This window comes from Diprion similis, chromosome 10 (assembly GCF_021155765.1).
Source record: "Diprion similis isolate iyDipSimi1 chromosome 10, iyDipSimi1.1, whole genome shotgun sequence".
Lineage (NCBI taxonomy): Eukaryota > Metazoa > Arthropoda > Insecta > Hymenoptera > Diprionidae > Diprion > Diprion similis.
Genome location: NC_060114.1, coordinates 8,854,372 through 8,878,510, shown reverse-complemented (window position 1 = coordinate 8,878,510; position 24,139 = coordinate 8,854,372). Strand labels below are relative to the sequence as shown.

Below are 24,139 nucleotides of genomic sequence, written 5' to 3'. Positions count from 1 at the left end.
AGATTTCAATCTCATTGGCCCGCTTCCTGCTGTCCGGTTCAAGTATCTCGTCTCATCCCTTTCTCCATTTCCCACTCTCTGGTTCTCTCTGCCTCTGATTTTCTCTCTCAACCCAGCGTACGACTATCATCGTTTGGCGAGCCCTGGGAGTAGAATCAGAGAAAGAAGAGAGGGCAGGGAGAGAGGGTTTCATCAGCTTTGTACTTTGCGCCACTCTCGCCTGCCTTTGCTCCAGCCTCGCTCACTCCCCCCCCCCCCTCTCCCCCTCCCCCTCTCTCTCTATCTCCGGTTCCAGAGCCTTTGGGGGTGTCGGCAGACATTGTAATTGCTCTCAGACCGACTTTCTCCACTTCTCCGCACCCTCTCGTCTACGTACCTACTACGTATGTACTTCCATGCCTTTCAACCACCCGTCCACACATATTCACGTAGTGGCTGCCATCGTGCCAACCCCACAGCGCGGGTGGGTGGGCTGCAAGAACGTCAAGAAGATGGGAGGGGGGCACCTTTGCCTCCATCTAGACGAGTCATTATATCAGCTCCCATGACCGGAAGTCGGGAAGTCTAATGTCACACTGATGGTTCGAAGGTAGATGAAGATAAATAACGTCGTCCAAACACGATGAAGGTGCGAGAGATATTTGATTGAAACAATGGTGCCGGATGGGATTTGGGGAATAAAGAATAATGATGATGGTGATCATAGACAGTGCCCAAAAATCTCGTAGGACCGAACTGATTGATTACTCACCATGAAACTTGGTCGCCCTTGTGGCGAATATCTGATGCCATCTGTGAAGACTGTCTCTGGTAGCCTTTTCGTGTTTGTCCTTTGCTCGGGCCTGGAGTCTTAACTCCATGTCAGCCGAGCAGCATACTTCACCGCCGCTGCTGACGCCACCGCAGGTCTTCAACTCACGGGCTGGAAAATATAAAAATAAAAGAAGATATTAATATTAAGGACTGAAAAATATAATTTCAAGCGCAAAGTACAAGGGTCGAACGTTTGTTCAACGAATGATAATAAGAACGGAGAACTTGTGATATCTGAATAAGTAAATAAATAAATCATTACAGTAGTTTGTGACAAGGTGTTGAGAAAAAAAATCTTATCGAACCAATCAGATAATGTTAGAATTAAGCGTTAGTTTGCTTCTTGCATCTGCAACAAAATCTGGGTTTCCCCGCGGTGGCTTCTCTTTAGAACGATAAAACCTGCGTCAATAGCAAAGTATTTTACAGCATCTTGCTTTCATGGCCGTTTTCCGGCAAAACATGCTGATAAGCTGCATGTTTTTGATCAGTTAACATTGTAAAAATAGATAATAAAAGTCGATCCTCCGTCACCAACGACATTTGTCTCTGATAGTGAAAGTCTCAGGCGTGTCGCCTTCGGTTCCTACAGGATGGAACTGTATTGACTGGATACGGAGAGTAAATTGGGAATGGGATGGACCGTAGTCGTCATCGTTTTGGGTTAGTAAATCGGTTTGGTTGGCTGTCTGCCTGTTCAAGAGTATATATATAATATATAAGGGAGTTACGCAGGATTGGGAATTGGGAATTGAGGATGGATAACGCTGCGGGGATATGTACGATGGGCATATACGATGTATTATGTATACATACATCCAGTGCTATGACAGTAAAGTGTCCAACTGGAAGTGTAATTGGAGGGTTGGTGGGTTCATGCAGCGGGGGGATCAGTCGGTGGAAAACGAGGCGAGCCCTCGTTTTCAGAGGGACCACGCATAGCACCGTGGCAAAGCGACAAAATACCATTTAGAAACGAAATTGCGAGTCGAGGGCGATAAATTAAAATCCTCGTTCATTCAGAGTCCCGCTTTTATGCTTCCTACTGCAGTGTTGTTCAAAAGCCTGGCGCTTATAATACAAACTCTAACAGCCATCTGGACGCCCGTCGCACTTCGACACCTCCGCCCTGCTGCTGCATTGTGCTTTGGTTGATTTTCTTTTTCGTCTCTTTTTATCCATTCTCGCGTTGCTTTAAAACAAAATAGTTAGATAGTTTTTTTTTTAGTATATTTTCCCGACAATGATTGTCGATATCGCGTTACTGTCAGTCAGCCATCACTCATTCCCTCTTTCTCTTCTCTGCGCTTCTCATCTTCGTTCGCTCGAAAGGCTAATTCGTCCATCCCCCGGTGAACACGTCAGTCAAAATAACGTTTATACACGAACCAACTAACGTGAGGCTGCCACCTCCTCGTCAAATGGAAAGGAATGAAAGCGCACCTAGTGCAGTTCGGTAAATGTGTGATATTCTTGGCCATGCAAGATCAATAAACCGACCACAAGAGAGAGAAAGAGAAAGAGAGAAAGAAAGAGATAGTCGAATTTTGGTACGTTTCGTTCGTTAATCAGGCCGTGTTATTCTCCATTGTAATTCATACCCACCAATGTACACACACACACGCGTCTCTGTCTTCATCCTCCGCTATCTTTTTTCCCTTTCCATCAATCTCTCCGTTATTCTTCCGGGGTATAGTAACGTATGAGTACAGAGCGTTCATGGTGTGCTCACCGGAGGGATTCATGACCTCTAGCCAGCGTGTCCACCGCGATACAGTCTGGCACGTTCCCCACACTGTACCACATAGGACAACCCGATGTATGACTCGTCTTTTGGACTATACCAGTATCTACACTTACACGTAAAGTGTGATGGGTCGGTCTTTCAGGAAAATCAATATTCACGAGGTGATGGTATGGGTGCGGGGGATTCGAGTTCGGGCGGGTATCGCGCCTCCGGCCCCCTTCTTACGTATAGCAAATTTGAGTAGGCATGGGCACGAGGGAGGCAACCGACCATGGAAGCCCCACTGCACACTCGCTTCGGCGACACGAAGTCGCGATAAGAGAGGCCACCTCGGCTCTCGTTGCAGCGGTTCGAAGAACGACTGAATGAATGAACGAAGGACGAATGAATGAGTGAAGTAGCTCTCTCCACTTTTTCTATATCGGAAGCCGACGTGTGGCGGAGGAGATTAATCTCAGCACTCAAATAAACACTAGACGAACCATTCTCTTCGAAGTTACGTTCGAATCTTCGGACCACTACACTGAAAGTTGGACCTCTCGAAAAGAGTCTTCCTGATTGTACTCAAGTGAACTTACGAGTATCGCAATCGTGAAGGATAAAACTGGGAAGTTTCGGTTAGAAGGTGTCGCTTCTAATTGATTATGGTTCTCAATGTTTCAACACACTAGGGTATCCTTCTTCTCAAACACCGGACCGATGCGTACTCGTCAGTTTAATAAATAATACATGCTCACCATTACTCACGTACACACACAAAGTAACTCGAGGGTTGCTAGGAGACACCCCTGCAGTAGACTGCTTTAGACTACCGATAGAACGTTTTTCGTACGTAGGATAGGTATACCGCACTCACAGCTAGGTACATACGTGTCATTGTCACCGACGAGCGTTGAACCATCTTTCTGCCTGTCTCGTCATTGCCATTGCTACCGGTGTATACAGGATGAACAATAGCTCCAATATTCTATATGTTCGATTATCGAACTTTAGACAGAGAAGTTCTCATTCCTATCGCTGCTACAATTATCATAACCGTAATCAGCGGCGTTGTCACTTCTCATCTTACCGAGTCTAGGTCAGGCATTTGAGACAAAGAACAAGTCAAACGCAAATAAAGTCCAAGTTCAGTTTCATAGTTTCATCACCCTGCAGTATAATCGACTTCGTCAGAATCAAGAAGAACGAATTATTGCAATTGGTTCCCCGTAAAGGGTAACAATGAAACTCCGTTCGAGGGTGTAACAGGTGGTCAATAAGACACTGTAGAGTTTACAACTGGCCTTGCAACGCTTTTCCACACTTCAACGTACACGCTTACATCGGCTGGAGTAATAGACCAAATTTGACCAAGACCGTGTCGGGATGACCAATGCTGTTCTTTGAATCGTGATATTATTGTTACTTGATAATCTGCGACTCGTTCGTCATTCGGAGAATGCTTGGCTGAGATACGGAGACGGATTATATTGTAATTTGAAACGTCATGGTTGCTCTCATTGTTTTCTGAATAGTCGGTCAACGGTTGTTGGCCTTGAAACCATCTCGTTACTGCACGGTACGATGAATCGTCAACCGCAATGCGAAAAGAGAGAGAAGTTGTATCATCATATAATACTATCGTTTTGTTCATTTGCTACTCAGAATCACTTACGCCACTTAGCTCTTGGCACTTGGCACTTGGCACTTGGCACTCGACATTATTTTGGTATACCTCAATCGTAAAGTACCGCATCATAGGTACAGCAGCGTGATAAGAGACGAAGTCCTGCATATCATCAAGGTAATACAGGCAACGTCGCGACGCTGGTGACGGAGAGCTGTTTTATGTAGAAAACACCGGATGCCAGAGTAAACTGTCACTTCCGGGGATAACAATGGCCATAGATGTATACGTTTATGGTATATATTGTAGACTATTCCAGTCGTTTTCGCTGTCGACGGAGACGATGACGGCGACTGCTATATGAATGACGTGTATCTATGTGTTGAATACAAATGGACCTATTTGACGCCTTCTTTGAGAAACGATCGGGTGACGGTGGTGGTCCTGCATACGGATGCTGGAAGGTGAATAGCAGGAGGCATGAAAGAGGAGGAATAAGAATAAGAATGAAAAGTGGACAAAGGAGTTGAGAATAAGGCGCAGACGAGGAAGAGGAAGAAGCTATTTAACACCCTAGTGTGTCGGCCAGAATTCGAAATGCTTATAATATAAACAAATAAGAAGGACGAGAGAAACACCATATACAATTGGTTCGAAAAAAAATTAGTTTAAAATTCAGAAACGGCAAGTTGCAGGAGGCATCCGTCCTCATGGATAGTCGGCAATTCCACACTCATATGACGCGGAGTTCAAGACCCAAATCATTCGGAGCTGTTTTTTCAAGCACAAGAATAAGGAGAATCAGGATCAGCATCAGGATCAGGATCAGCATCAGCATCAGCACCACGCAGGGTTACACGCGCATATATAACGAAGGCAGCTGCCGTTGCCGTGTTCAAAGATGGCGCCGTATTCGGTGTGTGTATGGGTATAACACGCATGTCGGCACCCGTCTGGGCAGTCAAAAAGGTGCTGCTGCGCTGCTGCTAGTGGTGCAGGTGATGGGTGTGGAGAGGAATTCTTTTTGACAAAGAAATATATACCACAGCTATACACATTATACCCACACCGGCTGTACGCAGGAGTTATGCAGGTATGTAGGTATGTAGGTTCGGAAACGATCCTAAGTTATGTATTTAGGAATGCGGAGAGCCGAGTCGTCCTTCTCTCGATTAATTATAACCATCTGTTTTCAAACAACGACACCAGGCACGGCAATTCATTATTTAAATCTTGAGTTCATGCGTTTTTCTCATTCTTCGATTCAAAAACTCATACCTAATACTCGCAACAAGTGATTCACATATTTCCCAGATACTAGTTGCTGAACCGTTATGGTTACAGCAAAGGTTCATCGCGGAGGGCTCGATCACATAAGGAAATATGTCGGTACGATGGTGCGACTGAGGAGCAAGAAGAGGAAGAGGACGACCGCCATATCATCTGCAGCGCTAAACGTGGTGAATTAATTATGGGTTGACTGCACGAAGAAGTGGAGGAGTCTTCCTGTACCGAAGGCATCTCCGCGTCTACGATAAGTATCCGTCGATCTATCCTGCAGTGTGTGGGTATATTGTAATGCATATAATACGGAAACTGGTGCTCCTCAGTCGCAATTAACTTTTAACCCCGGTTAATTGCGTGGCGTAATGTTACCTTTGACCGTCGATTACACGCCGTTGCAGAGTCTAAGCTTGCAGCTGATCCTTCCTTAAGGTAAGATTATGTCGGTATGATAGTTAGCTACATGTTCCAGCAGTGCTGACCCGTTATAAAAGCTGAATGGCGGATACCCGAGTGATGATCCTCAGCTTGGTCCTCATCCTGCGGAAACCATGCGGGTGGCCATCCTCGGATGTATCCATTCAATCGGCAGATCCAGGTACGGAAATCGCTTTCCGAGAATAGTTATGACGCCGGAAGGAGGAGAAATGAACGAAAGAATGGAGGGCAAAGGCTGTCGAGTAAACACTCAGATTCTCGAATCAAAGAAATTCAGATTTCCTATCCCTAACAACAAACATGATTACGGGACCCCAACAACCGTATACATTGTGTATTTAGTGCGTATATATAGTAGATTGTCACATGAATATTCCCCTCGGTTAATTTCTTCATTCTACTTCGTTACGGGCATCAATTAGATTTCAGACAGAGAGTTTGGAGCTTAAGGAAAGCGGAAAAGGAGGGAAGTGTTACTCATCTCGCCGCCTAGCGACACAGCACTGTAGTAAGTGTTACTTTACCCACGCTTGGCGTTAGCTGACAAGCCCTACAGCCGTGAAGTCTTTGAACAGCTAGCTCACTCTGAGAAAAAAAATCTCTCCAGACAGCATATCTATGTCAGGATACGATGGTCGGACTTATCGCAAGAAAACGCGACAATTTTGTTTGAGCGATAATTTCGAGGGACTCGTAGTTTTCAAACTAGAGCTGATCGAAGCTCCAACCAATCGGATCCAGCGCTTCGACCGTTACGACGCGACGCTGCGGAGGCGACTCGCGATTGGTGGAGATTGCAGGGGCTGTAATTTGAAAACGGCAAGACTCACGGCGTTACGTCCGTCAAAAAATCGTCGCAGTTTTTTACGGGCAATACGAATCTTCGAACACGATAAACGAACGACAGATTTTTTTTGCGTTTCAATTTTTTTCTTCTCTTTATTATAAAAATTTCGGTTCAGATAAGGAATGCTGGGTAATCTTCCGGTGTGAAGGTAGCTTGCTGAGACGCAGACGCGAGATGGTCGTGATGTTGCCGGCTCTGACCGAAGCTTGCCAGCTACTAAACTTGGGTCAAATAATACGCCCCGCATGCTCTGTGTTTCGCTCGTTCTTGAATCGCCCAAACCAGTTTTATAACTTACATTGCATACCTGCACCATCTCCGTGTCATCATTGTGTCTCGCTTTGCCATAAATTGCGGTAAAATATTTTTTATACCTCGAAATGGGGCCAAAAAAATTTTTGCGTACCTGCGCTTAGCGATATTACTAAAAATAAGAAATGTATAAAATTCTAGCTGAAGAAGATCAAGGTGAACCAACTGATTAAAAGGCGAAGTGAAATCAACATGTTTTATTCATTTTAATAACACAGATATTTTTCGGCATTTGAGAGACCTGAACGTTCTCCATAATTCCGTTCCAAGTCTGATGCGAAGGGGGAAATTATCATTAAGCTGTGTTTCGACACTTCGAACACGCTCAAGCTGATGTAGCCGTAGTATAAGCAAAGCTAATCGTAAGCCAACGAGAGATAGTATACACGTATACATACTTAAATTTCCAAATACTGCACACCACCACCCGTACCTCGATGTGTATATATTTGTATACTATATATGTAAAAAGTTTGCACAAGAATTATAACTTGAAGTAAATTTATGCGCTGGCACGCGTACGTTTGTATGTGTGTGTGTGTGTGTGTGTAATGAAAATCCTCATCTCTGAACCCATTCATATGCGTACGTGTACCACAGTTGGTTCACCGAATTCTTGATAATCCGCGACACACTTGGTCAGCAGCAATAAAAAGAATAACAAGACAGAAGCATGTTTTGCGGTTAACCATCGTGTCGTCACAACAATATTAAAGATGATGAAATAACACATGCGCGAGGTACGATAATCGTCGAAGATGAAGAATTTACGTACGTCTATAGATATGAGAAAAAGCGAGATAAGAGAGGGCAAAAAACGCGTGGAACATTCGTTTAAGTGAATGATAATTGTGTTCCACTCGATAAACCAGGCAACCCTGCTCGGATCTTATCCGAAATTTGGTAACTCACTGCCGCCTGGATGTCGACAACTTTCCACGGGTGAAGGGACATGTTACATATGGGGCATTCCATGTCAACTCGACCTGGGTCTAACTCTTGACATCTCCGTTTCAAATCTACCAATTTTTGATTTTTTGAATTGTAGCGAGCCGGCATTCCCTAGTTTCTTATTTTTTCGAACTTATTTCGAAACAAGCATAAAAAAAATAGAACGAAGAGTTAGTTTAGTATGGGCAGTTGCTCAAACACTTTCATATGTATCACCAGAGTTTTGAGAATCTCTTCAGATTTTAAAATTGTGTCGATCAATACGTTATTTAAAAAAAATTCTAGATAATTTAAATCGATTAAAAAAAATTCGAAAAAACACCAAGTATTTTCGCGAGTGAAAACAATCAGATAAAAATCGCAAGTCAAATCAAAGAGGTCAACCGTGAGACCCAGATCGAGTAGGCATGGAATGCCCCATATATTATACACATAAGCTCGGGGTCAATTCGTAAATCAATTTCTTTCTCAATTATTTCCGTCCGGTATATCAAGTGTATAATATGCGTGGTAGCTATTTGATAAGATTTCGGAATGTCTATCGGAGATGTGGAAGCACCGCATCCAAAAGTTTTCGATATCGCGCAAAACCCACTTCATCTTTGAACAAACTTTGCAACAGCAGTTAACAGCTATTCGGGGCCTCTGACCCTAATCTTGCCCAGGAAAGCGGCTAGGTTAAGCGTCATCAGATTACTCTTGGGTCCACCACAGATTACCCTAAAAATATCCTGTAATAGAATTCTTCGAGCCGTACCTGACCCTGACGATCAGCTGTTCTCTTCATCAGTCGATACCTATAGTTAGACATTCGTAAGCCGTTGGACTCGAAGAAGAAGGAGAAGAAGAAGAAGGAGCCGTGCGGCGGTCGTCTTATCTCGGGCAGCAGCCGTAGAGAGTGCACACCGGGCTTCGATGGCGGCATCTTTAAAGGCATACCGGGCCAAACAAGAGAGAAGGAATATACACGGCGAAAAAAAAGAAAAAAAAAAGGAAAGAGAGGGAGAGAAAGAGAGTCTGCAGGCAGCAGCGCGTGGGAGATCGAGTTGACCCACCGCCGCTACCCGACCGAATGTATACGCGATATGTATATCTATATACAATATGTACCTTCCTTAAAGTGTTTCTCAACCTGTCCAGGTGTGTCTGAAGATTTTAATGAAGAAGAAGAAGAAGAAGAAGAAGAGGAAGATGAAGCAAATGAAGTTATGGGATAAAGAACTTACAAGATGAGGTCAGCAACAACCACCATAGAAAATGATAGCAAAATTGTGTTGTGAATCTTATCGAAATGAAATGATGTACAGAGAAGGAAAATGATATTTGAAAAATATCAGACGAAGAGTGATCCAGAGTATTATTATACTATAATGCCGAAAAAATAACGAGGATATTTTATGAAATAAGAGTACATAGGTGAATAGACACGCCAGACACTAACCTGTAATTGTATTCGTTTATAATCCAACCCAGTTCGGTATAATATTAATTATTCGTAGAGTAATTTCGATTCTTCGTATCCCATTTGTCATCTTTTTTCCTCATCTTCTCACTCCCGCCCTACTAAACGAAGGTTTAGAAGCACCATCAATTTTGTACACTCATAGATATGATAATTCTATATATTCTATATATATGCGTTTATAGAGGTATTTTATTATAATATCAGTGGCGAGTGCGAAGCTAGCGAGCAGTAGGTATAGCATTCCTCAGGGCAGCTATACCTGCCTAATCTAGTGGCACGTACACCATGATTTACTCTCTGTGCGATGATCATCAAGAGCGTGCAGAGCGCGAGAGTAACCCCCGTCGAAAAGTGAACGTTTGTCTGGTTCTCTGTTTATGTGTGTGTGTTTGTATGTATGCGTTGATTAGCCGGTTGGACAGGCAACGAAATAATTAAAAGACTTGTGATAATTGCGGTGGGTAGTGGGAGGGAATGAGGGAATCGGACTCGGTGATTATTTATGCAGGAATGCAGTCGTCAACGAATCAATATCATACTGGGTTCAACCATCGCTCATCCCACGCGCTTATAACGCCATGATGATGAACGCGAAGATGAGGATCTGGAAAGAAAACGAAGCGAGGATTGATTCACTCGGTTTAAAGCCGCACATTCTTCGAGATAAGTTAAGAATAGGCTGCACCAAAGTACCAAATATTGCAACGTCGATGACGTTCCCTGACTTCGCAACCATTAGGGTTATATTCTAGGTCAATGATTGTGTTGTTTCTATCTACTCCTCCTCCTCGAGGTTCGGTTGTATGGGACCGAATTAAGGGCGCGACGAATGATTTTTTATCCATCGGATTTCGTTTAACCGTTGCAACCAGGCTATAGAAATAAGAAGATGTAGAGAGGATGATGAATCGAGAAGGCATTTTGGAATGGGATGGGATTTGCGTTTGTCGTAGATGCATGTACATTGTACATACATACCTAGACTTGACCCAGAAATTGAAGTCGATCGGGTATGTAAGATACAATCTTACTCGAGTGGCTTTGAAGAGCTCCACCGCCACCGTCAAAAAGAATAATCCCGAATTGAATGCCCACTCGAGTTTCCCGCACCCCCGTCACCCCGCGGACTCTTTTCTGTCTTTTTTTTCTTTTCTTTGCTTCCTGGCAACTGCCGTTCAGCTTCGAATACCCCTGAACACTTCAAAAGAATCTAGATACAAAATTTTAAATGCGATGATTTCTTCAGTCGAAGAAATGTGATAAAGTGATAAATCGATCTATCATCGATACTACTCTTGATCGAATTTCTGAATTCCTGGTAAAAAAAAAAAAAAAGAAATCGAATTAATTTTGCTTTTCGCGTATCTTAAAGGACTGATAGATTTAAAATTAGAACGATTTGAATCTGCAACCAAATGGGGACCGTTATAAAGACGCAGGGGTGATTCCTGATTGGTGGAATTTCCGCGGTCTGTATTTCAATAACTATAAAATTTACGATAAACGTTATTCAACAGAATCGTTTCATTTTTTCACGGGCAAAACGTTCGGGGTAAATTATAATATTATAAACATGTGTTCGATATTAATTCACGCTGCAGGAGAAGCGTAGAATTTCAAGGTGGACTCAAAGTGAGATTCAAAAATCCGGTTTACATGACGATGCAGAGAGGTGAAGAAAGAGAGAAAGCATTCACACACAACACTGCGGGGAGTGTTTAACAGGAAGTTCGTAGTTAGAGATACCCAAACGCCGCAGGTTTGCTGCAGCTTCTTTTACACATGTAACTACGACATGTCGTACACGCAGTGCTTATCATTAATTCTTTCCATCTACTTCTCTCTCTCTCTCTCTCTCTCTCTCTCTGTGTCTCTTTCTTTCCATCCTTCTGCCTGTTACTCCTGTATATTTTTTCCACGGCTATATACTTCATCTTCGTTGTGAAAATAATCAAATACCTAGTTTTTTGCCGCTGTTGGTTAACTAATGTAACCGAATGTTTCTTCTTCTTACTATAGTCGTATTCTCTTGTCTTAATCGTCCTCCGCTTCTTCTCACCGCACACCATACGTATAATCTTGTCTATTAGTGCATATCTAGATGTGTATGCACGTGCCCGTGTAATGCGCGGCGTGTCTAAACGATTCTAAAGAGTAAAATACACCTCAGAGACAAGACGAAGCGTAAACAAGAGAACATGCATCGGGTGAACTTAGCATCAGCAGCAGCACAAGCAGCAACTGCACAAATTTCCGTTGCTACAGCGATGGTTGTAGCTTGTAATAAATAATTTATCTCGACGTTTTATGTAATAAGATAAAAGTTTTTCACGCCTTTCGTGTCGGTTTTTTTTTTTATCCTAACAAACAGATTAACATTTTAATTTCAGAAACGTATATCTAAAAAGTAATAGTTAAAATGAAAACTTATCGTCCCATGAATTTCGTGGAGGAAAAAAAAAAAACGAGGGTTGAGAATGTGAGATAGAGTAAAATAGATGTAAGGCTGCTATAATAAACTATCGGGCCGCAGCAGCTACCGTTTCATTTGGTTTATATACCTACGACAATATATAGGTATAATAGTATATACATTGTAGATATACACCTACAGACACATAACGTCGAAAGTGAACAGTGCGGAAAGATATTTCCCGATAAAGCATCAGCAGCAGGAACAGCAGCGAGCCGATTGCTGCTGTACCTACGCTGTATACTATGTAAATATACATATAATGTACATGTATAAATACACAACAAATATGTACACATGCCCTGATGTCTAGACATCCAGACTCGAACGAACGACGAGTGAAACTTTATCGGTTCTCGATTCCTCCATCTTATCCACCCCCTTTCGCGTCTGCAGGATGTATCACGGTTTTACATGTTATCGGTATGTCTCGTGCCAAGTAAATTGAAAAAAATAAACAAAAATGATAAATTAATAAGAATGTACGATATTCGGTGTGTAAAATACTCTTTTTTTCTACACTGTGCTAATTTTTACTAATAAAACCGATTTTATGCCCACAAGGTGTAAAATCGATTTTCACGCACAGTGTTGAAAAAAGTTGTATTTTACAGCTTGTTAGAAAAATATCATTAGGAATAAATAAAACTTTATCATTATCGTTTCATGTATATGCGTCATGACTTGACTAGCTCTACCTATAGAGCATCTTTTTACAACTATATATGTAGATTACCTCTATAACAGAGCAATTAATTTGCCGTATTACTGAACATTAGTTCAACCGATGTATGCAAACATATCACATATTTAAGAAATACACGTGGAAATGTAGAGGTGAAGTTTGTTAGGCTGGATTTTGGAAAATAAAATGGTAATTTTCTTATGGTGTAGAAAGGATTGACGTGGATCGACTATCCTTATCGACTACCAAAGTAATTTACTTTGGCGTAGTGAACAAAGTATTGAACATTGGAGCACGAATCTTACGATTTATAGGAGTATGAAATTAAATCCAATCATTTCCAGTAAGTAGTCTCTTGTCATAAATAAGATCGAATCTGAATACTAAGGCGTTTGATAGGAAAAATTATTCATCGACCAACCGGACGGAAATAACTTGCAGTGATGGCAGGATACAAGTTCCTCGATCAAATAGACATTCTCAGGGATCCGATGGCGGCGAACTTTTGTATTTGCTCATTCATTGGTTAATTTTTTATTTTATAAAAAGGCTTGCCAAAAATATACAACCAACTCCAAATCTTTCGTTTCATCGGTAACTCTGTATTTTTCATATTGACGTTTTATTTTTTCGAAGAAGTTATGTACTTTGAAGTAAGGATTTTGATTTAAATATTTTTTGTTGGTAAGGGTATTGTTGTTGGTACCAACTTAAATGTACATACCTATGTATACTCGGATAATTCCAAGGATAATTCTTACTTTCGTAGCTTCGTAGTTGTTTTTTTTTTTTTTTTTTTTTTTCCATTTCGTAACTTTTGTGCAGTCAAAGAGAATTGGGGATACGGTATAACCAAAGCCCCCTGCTGCACTCTCGCTTATAACGAGAAAAAGGGAGAGAAAGAGAAAGAGAAAGAGAGTCCGACGTACAAAACACGTGATGCAGTTCTCACGCGCCCGTATAATACAACACGCATATTGTACAATGCAAAAATGATGTGATGGTGTGCAGCGGTCGCCAGGCCTGTACAAGTCATTACGCCTTATATTTATACACCACGTAATATACAATGAAATTTAAAGAAAGGTTAAGAATAAAATTTAATTTGCGTATAGTTTTAAAATGATTATCGTCGCGTTGTCTTCTCTTTATATAATTTTCTATTTTACTACGACGTCGTTATAAACTATTATAAAGTTAATATTGTTTTTCAACGATTCTTTTACATAATCGTTTTTAATTGTTCATTTCTCTTCTTTTTTTTTTTTGCTGTTTATGTATATTCCCTATTTATCTTCCTATGGTCATAGGTCAAAAACTCAAAGATAAGATCGATTAAAGAAATGGAAAAAAACTAAACACAAGCTGAAAATCATTATTGTTTTTGAAAGTTTAATAACCGAATCGAAAGAAAATGAAAAAAAAAAAACGAAACGAAACGAAACGAAGGAGAAAAAAAGACTAAAAAGTACGATTGCGTTGGAAGTGCGATCGGATAAAATCTGATATGGTTAGGGTTAAAAGCGGCTGCAGCAGTCGAGTCAGCGTGGAATTCCTCACCGAATGCATATACCTATACTTATAATCAATGCAGCGGTGCAACAAATGCAGTATGATATTCATTATACCGCCGCTAGTTGCACAGGTACGTATCTATAACATCAGCTATATGTGCATTGGTAAAAGGACTCTAATCTCTAAAAGAGAAACGGAAAGAGAGCCAGAGATAGAGAAAGAGAAAGAGGCTGGAGTCGTCATGAAGTTATGTCCGGTAGTGTAGCCCACAGACACACGCATTTGCGTGAATAAATAAATACATACACGTACGCATCTGCATACACAATGTATGCGTTATACATATACAGACGCAGACAAACACACGGAGAACCGAGAGTTTATGCATTGGCCACATTCCGCTCCCATGCCCGAAGCGCAGCCTCTCTCTCTCTCTCTCTCTCTCTCTCTCTCTCTCTCTCTTTCTCCAGCATCAACTCTTTTCCACCGCGAGCAGCGAAGGGCAGCACATAGGTAGAGAATTCTCCTCTCTCCTTCCTTAAACCATGTAGATTATACCTATGTGCTATACACTTGAGATGGTCGTAGGTATACACCGTTGGAAATAATTTGTGTAAATGTTAAATTTTCAAGTCGTATGTTCAAATTTTACTGTTTGAAATCGACACGTTTCTTGAGTCCCGATTATTTTTACGCCTCGCGTAGGTATATGCTTGTATATCTTATTTCTCTGGAACAATCAATTTTTGCTCTCTGAAATGTTGGCTTATTTTTACTAGTGGTGAGAAATTTCCGTTTTCCGATATGTTTTATTTCGATACTACGGGTTTCCACTAGGTCTCGCAGAGCTTGGCCTTCTCAAGTAAAAATTAATTCGGTACTTCAGGGTGCGCGATTCCCATAAATATCTTAATATCTTTCATATTCCTGCATATCTATTCTATTTCTTATTAATTTTTCTCATAGTGTCCGTTCTCTTTTCTGAAGTAAATAGCAGATAATAGAGGATTGGTAACGTCTTTGAGTAACGGGTTGACCGGTGTGACATTAAATAATGATACCCTATATCAGGACCGGCCGACAGGTGTACCAACCTGCAATTCAGACTAACATAAACTAACCAAATCTAACCCCAAGTAAGAATAAAAGGAGAAGAAAGAGAAGGAACGAGGATGCGAGGTGCTGATTCATCGTCACACAAAGCATCGGAAGACCAAGGGAGGAGGATGGGGGAAATCTCTTTTCGATTTTCTCTCACAAGGGGCAGCCAACCCAACGGCAGGGAGAAACCGAGAAGAAGAGCATCTACCGTTGTTTGTGTGTATCGCGAGGGAACGACGAACGCTCCTCGAAAACGAGAACGGACAGGAACAGACAGGTCCGAGCACGAAGGACCGGCACCAGCAGGAGCTTCGACTCGTTGCCATGCCTGCATCACTTTGCACCGACATTCCAAGGATGATCCTACGGGTCTCTCCGGTCTTCCACGAGCTTCCAATGGTCTCAATTATAATCTGCAGCACCTTGGAGTGTAATGCCGACTTACTTCTCTCACTCTCTCTCTCTCTTTCCTTTACCTTTCAACTGTACTTTACAGACATGGGTACAGTCGAATGCACGTATGTACTACGTCTGGTTTGGTGGGCGACATAAAAATACGATCGTCATGCGTACAGGGCACAAGGCTCAGAGTGTATAAGAGTGCAAACAAACGCGGTCTTGCCTCCTCATCTTGGTGGTTAAATATTTGAACCGTGCTGTGCAGCGCGGCAAAAGACTCGTACCAGTGATGCTGCACTGCACTGTACTGCGCACTTTCTTTTCGTCTGAAGTAAAGCGACACTGTGTGTGTGAAGATATCAGTGGAGGGTAGACACACTGAGCGGCGGCATGCCGACACTGTTATACCAAAAGAACAATCAAGGAGAATGCAGTGTGAAAGAGAAAGAGGGTACGAGGAGGATTAAGATTGAGATGAGGATCACGATGATGAGGCGGAAGTAGGCGACCATAAACCTGCGTAGATATGCGCATACGTGCAGTGTGATAATTCAGTGTGTTATATAGGTATGTATGTACCTATAAAGGCCCCATGTCGTAACGAAATTGGTACATCGTGTAACCGGGCGGCGTTTAATATGATGCCGGTTGTATGCATGGGAAACAAAGATGGATAAATAGATAGATAGATAGATATATGGATAGACAGATATTGATTATATTCAGGGTGCGGTTGGACAAAGATTTGACAGAGCAGTTAAAAAAGCAAATACAGGTAGATAAAGACACGGAAATGACAATAAGATATAAAATAAAATTAGTAAAGAGAGAAGAAATAAGTAATACTAAAAACAAAAAAAAAAAAAAAAAAAAAAAAAAACAGACGAAGAAAAGAGAGAAAGAGGAAAGAAAGGAGATACTGTAACAACCTGTGTGCACTGGGCTTTCAGGTTGAATTAGAAGATATTGTTATGTACCATATAGTACGAAATTTGGCGATCTAATATTTCTTATATAGTCGAAAGATTCATCCTGATGCTAAAAATCACGTACAAACCAGATTTGCAGAAGTCGCAAAGTTCATGCTACTATGAAACGAAGAAGAAGAAGAAAAGAAAGGAGAAGAGGCGTTATTTAACGTCCAGTTCCACAGCAAGCTCATTAGTATCCACAAATACATTTTACGCGGTGAGAGAGATAAGAATAAAAAAAAAAGTAAAACGTGTAGCAGTCGCAGCAGCACAAAGAGCACCGTGAAGAGTGGCGCATGCATTGTGAATGCAGAAGCAGTCGATAATACCTGGTTACCAGCTTACCATAAGATTCATGTATCGGTGTGGGAGGAAAGAAATATCGTTTTTCCAACGACACAGATTAAAAGTTTCTAAAACGATACGCGACATTATCGTAGATTATTACGGAATAATAAGATAATCCTTCTAAGTTGACATCAACAGAAATTGACTTAAGAATTGGACGTCTTAATACGATCACGAGGCTTGATAGAAACTGGCGCCAAGAGCACAGAGTGAATTGACCAGTGTTCGTTTATTGGTAATATTTCTCAGCTCAATTGGTGTTGTAGGCCACTTGGCGAGATGAATTTGGTGCAATATAAGCGTGTCTTGCAACGTGGGTACTTGATCAGCAGAGTTCGTACAGCACTTATTTACAGAAGTGGCATGCGTGCCTTGAATTTCGATCATAAAAATCCACCCTATACGCCGTATTATAGGTGTAATAAACTTAGAGTAAACTAACTGCGTGCAAACTGGGGAACGATATACTTGTAAAGTAGTATCAGCAGCAGCAGCAGCAGCAAGTTGTAAAACATGAACTCCTACAGACCCCCTCCCCTTCCCCCCCCCCCCCCCCCCTCCCCCCATCCTATCCTACCCCAGCGGTCATAAAAATGTTAAACAAAAGACAGTTAAAGGTGAAATGCAGACATAGGTATGCCACCAGGTAAGACAGCAGTCGGCAATGCTCATGACAAATGCGTCACGAACGTATTTTGGAAAGTATCTTCTTTCTAAATACGGTCGTCCATTTACTAAACACGGGGAAATTCAAGAATTTTCCAGCCACATATATCTAACCTTATTTAACTTAACGGGAATTTTCACGGACATACAATATATATATATATATATAAATATGTATAGTTCAGGTGACGATTTTACGGTGCGCGATTTGTTAGCTCCACAGTCGGTATTGGGTTTCGAAATGTACCGTAACCTAAGCCAGTCTGACCTATAACCTGATTCGGTTGTTATCATCGGCATCCTCATGCTCAATCCTTGTGGAAAGTACAACACCTGTATCTGAAATATAACTGTTTTTATCAGCATCTGAAATATAATTGCTACACCTATTCGGTCGTACAATAACAATAACTTCAGGGGTGTTGGGATAAAAATAATGCTGCATGCAGTGTGGATATGCCAGTATGGCGATACACGGTGCGTTATGTCGCTAGCAAATCACCATTCACGGTCATGTAGTGTGAGACATATTACAATACTTCTACGTGATCAAATACTAAAAGTACCAATATACAATGGTACAACACGTGGTTATTATTGTTCAAGATATAACGTATATACAGTATATGTCGTGTGACTTATACGACGGAGACTAAACATTCGGATATGGGGTAATAAATTACACTCCGTTACAACTGCAACAGCGTCCGACCTATTCATCAATATTTATCCGCCATTGCAAAGTTACTCGGATATACAGGGTAGTTTGGCACCAGTAATATGAGACGAGTGCTGCACGCAGTGCAAAATGCGTAATGACACTTTACGGTGGTTACTATATGGGGTCATAAGGGTATGTGCTCATGTCCTATTTGTTTTTATAAGTACCCAATAATTTATTCTTATTCTCATTTTTGTGGAGAACTTATACTGCACATTACGAGAATGTAGAGACGACATAAGATAAGAAAAGTAAGTACATAGAGAAATACGTGTATAGAATAATGGTAACTTTAGGTTGAATCACTCTGGCTCAGTTCCATATTATACGCATGATATTGTTGTACCTTATACGTGAAATACGTAATGTCTTGGCAATTCAATAATGGCGCTTATACATATAGCTATATGATACAAAGAGTTGTATTGAACGGTCATTCTGTATCAAGTTTTTGGTCTCTTCAATCAATCATGGCTCTGCTACGAGAACTGCGAGGAAAAGAGTACGTTAATCATATCCAAAGTTGGGTGAATTAACTTGGAGCCACGTTAATTAAGTCGTCTGTGAATTTGCACTTGATAGTCACGCGTGCAGTGATTTGAATAAAGTTAAGGTCATGCGATGCAATTTGCATTTAGTTGAGAAGTAATGAATTCACCAAGTCATGTGGTCAGTATAGGATTGGATTACTTGATTAAGTTACTCCGAGTTCAGGTTATACGAATTGAAAGAATTCTCATACTTTAACCGAAAAAAAATTAGTTGTAAACTACGTACTCGGTATGCACCCGTGATCTACCCTCAGACCACCATAAACGAGAGATCGGGTGAAACTGAATTAAATGTCCCTACCGTTTGAAACGATACAACGTTGTATGTACAAAGAGACACATTCTCGTCATTTGTGTGGTACGCAGAGGCGAATACTGCATCTGTATATATGAATCGTCAGTCTTGGTTATGTGACGACGCGTATATCCGCGTACAAAGAAAGTGGGAAAGAAGAAAAGAAAGGAAGAGGGAAAAACCCTCTGTTCACCCTGCATGATGGTACCGCGTCATCCATAATAGGTATAGGTTATAATACCAGAGGTATAACGAACCGTGAAAATATTTGTCGCGGCGTTGCGTGCAGGCAAAGGAAAGAAGAAAAGAAAGAGGAGGAAAAAAGGAAAAGAAAGAACGCGTGCGGTCGTTGTCTGTCCCTGTGGTCTTTCATCGCTGAAACCTAACCTAGAATACAAGACTACCTGCCCCGCAGTCATATCGGCTAAATTTGAAGTAATTGGTACTCCAGATACTAATTTATTATACGGATAAAGTGGAATCATTTGAACCCTCAAATTTGCACTAATTTCAAATTCATGAACAAGAGTCGTTATTAGACACTATAAGACGATGATTTTGTTTCAATTTTGTCGTGTTTCGAAGTGATTTGGTACAGGTACAGATTGATTCAATTTCGGGTAAGTTATAGTGTTGGAACGGCGTGAGTTGGATACTTGGCAAAGTGAATCAGCTTCGACGGCGCTCTTCTCCGTTTCCCCGTTCTCCCGCCACTTAATTCGCGCAAGTCCTGCTCCTCTTTACGACGAGGATGAATAGGTACATATATCGTCGGCGCAGTTCACATAACAGGTATAAGGTGGTTATACATACCCGAAGCTTAAACATAGGCATACAGGTATGTGCCTTATACAGGTAGGAATGAAAGGGAGGCGCAAAGGAATGTGTGAGGCAGCAGCAGCCGCCTCCTTCTCCTTCTCCTCCTCCTCCTCCTCATCCTCATCCTCCTTTTCTCGGTGCCGCCGCCGCTGCTCTGTTACCACCGTGAGGCCTCCTCATCCTCCTTGAACGAGAACTACTCAGCTCTCAGGTATGCGCCCTGCCTGCCTGCCTGGCTGCAGCACCAGCAGCAGCAGCCGGCATTGAGGGTTGAGAGTATTGAGTAGGTGCCGGAGCCTGTGGTCTGTCTGTTTCTCTGTCTGTCTGTCGATCCTTCGGGATGCTTTACCGCTGCTGCTGTAGGATCACGGCACCGCAAGTATGGAAGATGCATGTGCTCGTTATGCTGACCTTTATGCATACAACCTAAAGTCATTGGACCGACGCTTTTTCTGCGACGATGGAAAAGATGAACGGAGAGTGAGAGCGAAAGGAACGGATGAAAGATGAGCACTCGGTATAAGTAATTTTGTGCAATTTTTCGTTTTCTTAGATCTAGGAACAGAAAGTAAACAAATTTTTATTTTTATCGCTTTGTGGATCTTCGTATTTAACATCATCGAGACTGTTACACGTATTATACAAAAGCGTCTTTGAATGGAGAATTTTTGCGCCCGGGAGCGTAGCGTGTGCAACCTACGTAGGAGCAGAGCTGATTCCGAGATGGAAGTAGAGGAGAAATTTTAAGCTTCTCGACAACGCAGCGCGGCACGTCCTTCTTTTGTAAACCCACTAACAGGTTGTAACACCACGTATACGTAATAACGCTAGCAAATAACGTTATTATTACGTCCGTCTAAAAATATTTCACACATCAAATTCTAGAAATATACTATATAAATTATATTATAAACATGTCTACCAATGCTTTAAATACTTGAGCTTGGATATAATAGATATCCAAGGAACTTTTTACGTTTCACCTCACAGTTGTTTCATCGTATTTAAACATCCGTTTGATAGAACAATAACAACTGAAAAATCGTTCAAACATTCCGCATCAAATTTTCGTGGTACTATTCTTCTTCAAATTTTCAGTCAACGCATTATATGCATAAAAATAATAGTAATAAGTATATAGTACCCTTGAAAACTTGGATAGCACTGCATCGTGCTGAATTTCAGGGGGGGGGGAGGCATCGGGACCTTTTAACGGTTTCGGTTCCCATGGTATTGTGACGCTGGTACATGACAGTATGCATGTCCAGATATAATGTATATACATAATATAAATATACGTATAACGTTACACAGAACGAATGTACGCTTGTACGATAAATGAATATACATGCACAGTATAATATACTCCGTGTATGTATATGTATACAATTCTGCAGTATGCGAATACGTTGCCGTAACCATACACATTTCGTACATTATACATGGGCGTACATAACACACTAGACTCGGTATTCCCTCCTGCAATCCGAGGTATGTATGTAAATACATAGGGGTGTTAGCGGCACGCTGCATCGTGCGCGCGTAGAGGCAGGAAGCGTCGATATACAGGAAGTGCACGTGGTCTGTCACAGACGCTTTTCGGTCTTTCTTTCGTTTTTCTCTTATTTTTTTCACACATGTATACATTGCAAGCCCCACCTTAATTTTCTGATGTATAGAAAAATAATCACATTCCGAGATTTTTTCATTGATTGACTTTGGCCTCCTTATTGAAAATTCTAATTAATTATTAGGTAAAATAATCTATTAATACATTTCCCGATGATTTATTCATAGCCAATACTTGATATATTTTTTATCTTTCCCTTTTCCAGTTCTCTTTTCATTCCTTCGAACTGCAGAGGGAGTGCGTAATCATACATAATTATAATGCGTTAATGTTTTACAGAATCTTGACAGAATTTTTACTTACACATATGCATATACGTGTACACGTATGCCTGTCATACATAATACGAAGAGAAAAAAGGGGGTGGTGGGTGAAGTTTTAAAACGGCCATTAAAAAGTCATTAACATCCCTCACTCGCACGCGCGCTTCGCGTCGCGTCGTTACAACAGTCGTTTTCGGTTCTCTGATTCCTAACCTAGCCAACACATTATTTTTATCTTTCTACTCCTTCTTCTATTTCTCCGATTTTTTGTTTCATCTTTTTCTTCATCAGTTTTTTCTTTTACTGTTTTTGTCATCAAGACTTCTTTCTCTTTCCACCCTTCCTCTGCGTCTCTTCAACTTTCTCTTTTTCTCTATCTCTGATAAGAAGCGGATGGAAAGAAAAGGTATTAAATTTCGGTAACGAGCCCCCCACCCCCCAAAAAGAAAAATGACGTGTATTACTTGACCAAAGTGACAGGATCAATAAGACAAAAATCTCTATTCAAATTTCGTGCTTTAAATTACTTTCAAGTCAAATGTCTCAGACCCTCTCTTTCCTTTCTTCTATTTCTGTCTCTGTCTCTATCTATCTCTCTCTCTCTCTCTCTCTCTCTCTCTCCCTCCCTCCCTGTTTAATAGACGACTCGCGTGCGGATGACATGAAACAGAAACAGAAACAGAAGGGGACTGACTGGGTAGCCGGCTGCCGTCTGGCAAGGTTAGAATAAGGCCTACAACGAGCAGCAGGCTGAGGGGATTGAGGGCTAAATAGACACAAGATGAATGCAACATGTATGCATGTGTAAGAATCATGTCTATATACGTTACATACGCCCTTACTTAGTCTACGTGGGATCTAGGTACGTAAGGTTGTGTGCATGCACGGATGTATGCGAGGAAAGGCATCCAGAGAGGGACGTGATAAGTTTGTTGTTACGTTGCCTCTTGCTTATGCTTGTGCCATGCAACGGTAGATCTCTTCATCATTTTCTTTTTTCCTTCTTTCTCTTTGTATATTCTATTCCTCGTATGTTCTCTCGGCAACGTGCGCTGCAGATCTTAATGACCTGATGAAAATGATACTGCCATGTAGCGATGGCCACTAAGCTAAAAATAATCGATGCATCGATTAGTCGAGTCAAAAAAAAAAATAAATAAATAATAATTCAACACGACTCGATTGAATCAGTAAAAATTATTCGATCAATCGATTATTTCGTATTCTTCGAAAACGTGCATATGAGACCAAAAATTCGTAAATTTCAGTATGCAGTCTTAAACTTTCTAGTCACAGAAGCCACTATAGTGGCACCCTTTCCTTTTATTTTTTTACGCATATACGTACAATTTTAATACTTTTGACCAAAAAAAAGGAAGAAAAAAAGGGTGACACTATAGTGGCTTCTGTGACTGAAAGGGTTAAAAGCGGAAAAATTTGTACATGATTTATAGTTTCATTCGAAATAATTTTCAATTTCAGAACATATTTATTTATCTTTCACTTATTACATCGAATAGGTACTTAATAAGTAAGACAACGATAATAACGGATACTCCAATTATATAAATTGATATTGTATTGCATCGTTCGTGGAAGTCGAAAACAAGAACCGATTGTGAATAAAAATAATCGAGTTTGCAAAATAATCGATTATACTTGATTTATCGGAAAAACATAATCGACTTAATCGAGAATCGATTATTTATGGTCATTGTTACTACCGTGGTGTTTATTCAATTTTTGTTAATTTGATTTTGTGAGGTGTCAAATTAGGGAATCAGAATTTCCAAAATTCTCTACCCGCACGAGGTAACGATTTATAAATATTTGAACTAAATCCTTTACAAACGCTATCGTGATGTAGCAGCAGCATCAGTATTGCAGCACGAACAGCAACCCAAGAGAAGACACTTCTATCTCACTCTCTCTCTCTCTTTCTCTCTCGTTCTGATTGATATGCAGCCCTTTGGTGCTATTTCGGTCCTTCATTCCTGTGTTGCTACTGTTACTGCAGAAGAGGAATGGCAGCTGATATGTGCTGCGTCAGTCTGTATACATATATGTATACAAAAAAGAGAAATATATACATACATATATTACATCTATGCATTAGTTGACGAAACAATCGTTATTGTCCAAGTAAGTAAATGCACGACACTTCGTTTTATATTCCATGCGCGCAAGAGAAACTAGAATATCGATATTGTATTTCACGATCCCTCGCACGTGTGTTTAA

General features: G+C 41.1%; 1 protein-coding gene across 1 annotated transcript in view; it reads right to left on the bottom strand.

Moving 5' to 3' along the window:
* Positions 1 to 24,139, bottom strand: part of LOC124411934 (glypican-4) — a 44,564-nt gene that overhangs the window by 16,366 nt on the left and 4,059 nt on the right. The window contains exon 2 of the mRNA XM_046891487.1: positions 752 to 922. Coding sequence (XP_046747443.1) covers positions 752 to 922 — 171 coding nt within the window. The remainder of the gene's footprint in view (positions 1 to 751; positions 923 to 24,139) is intronic.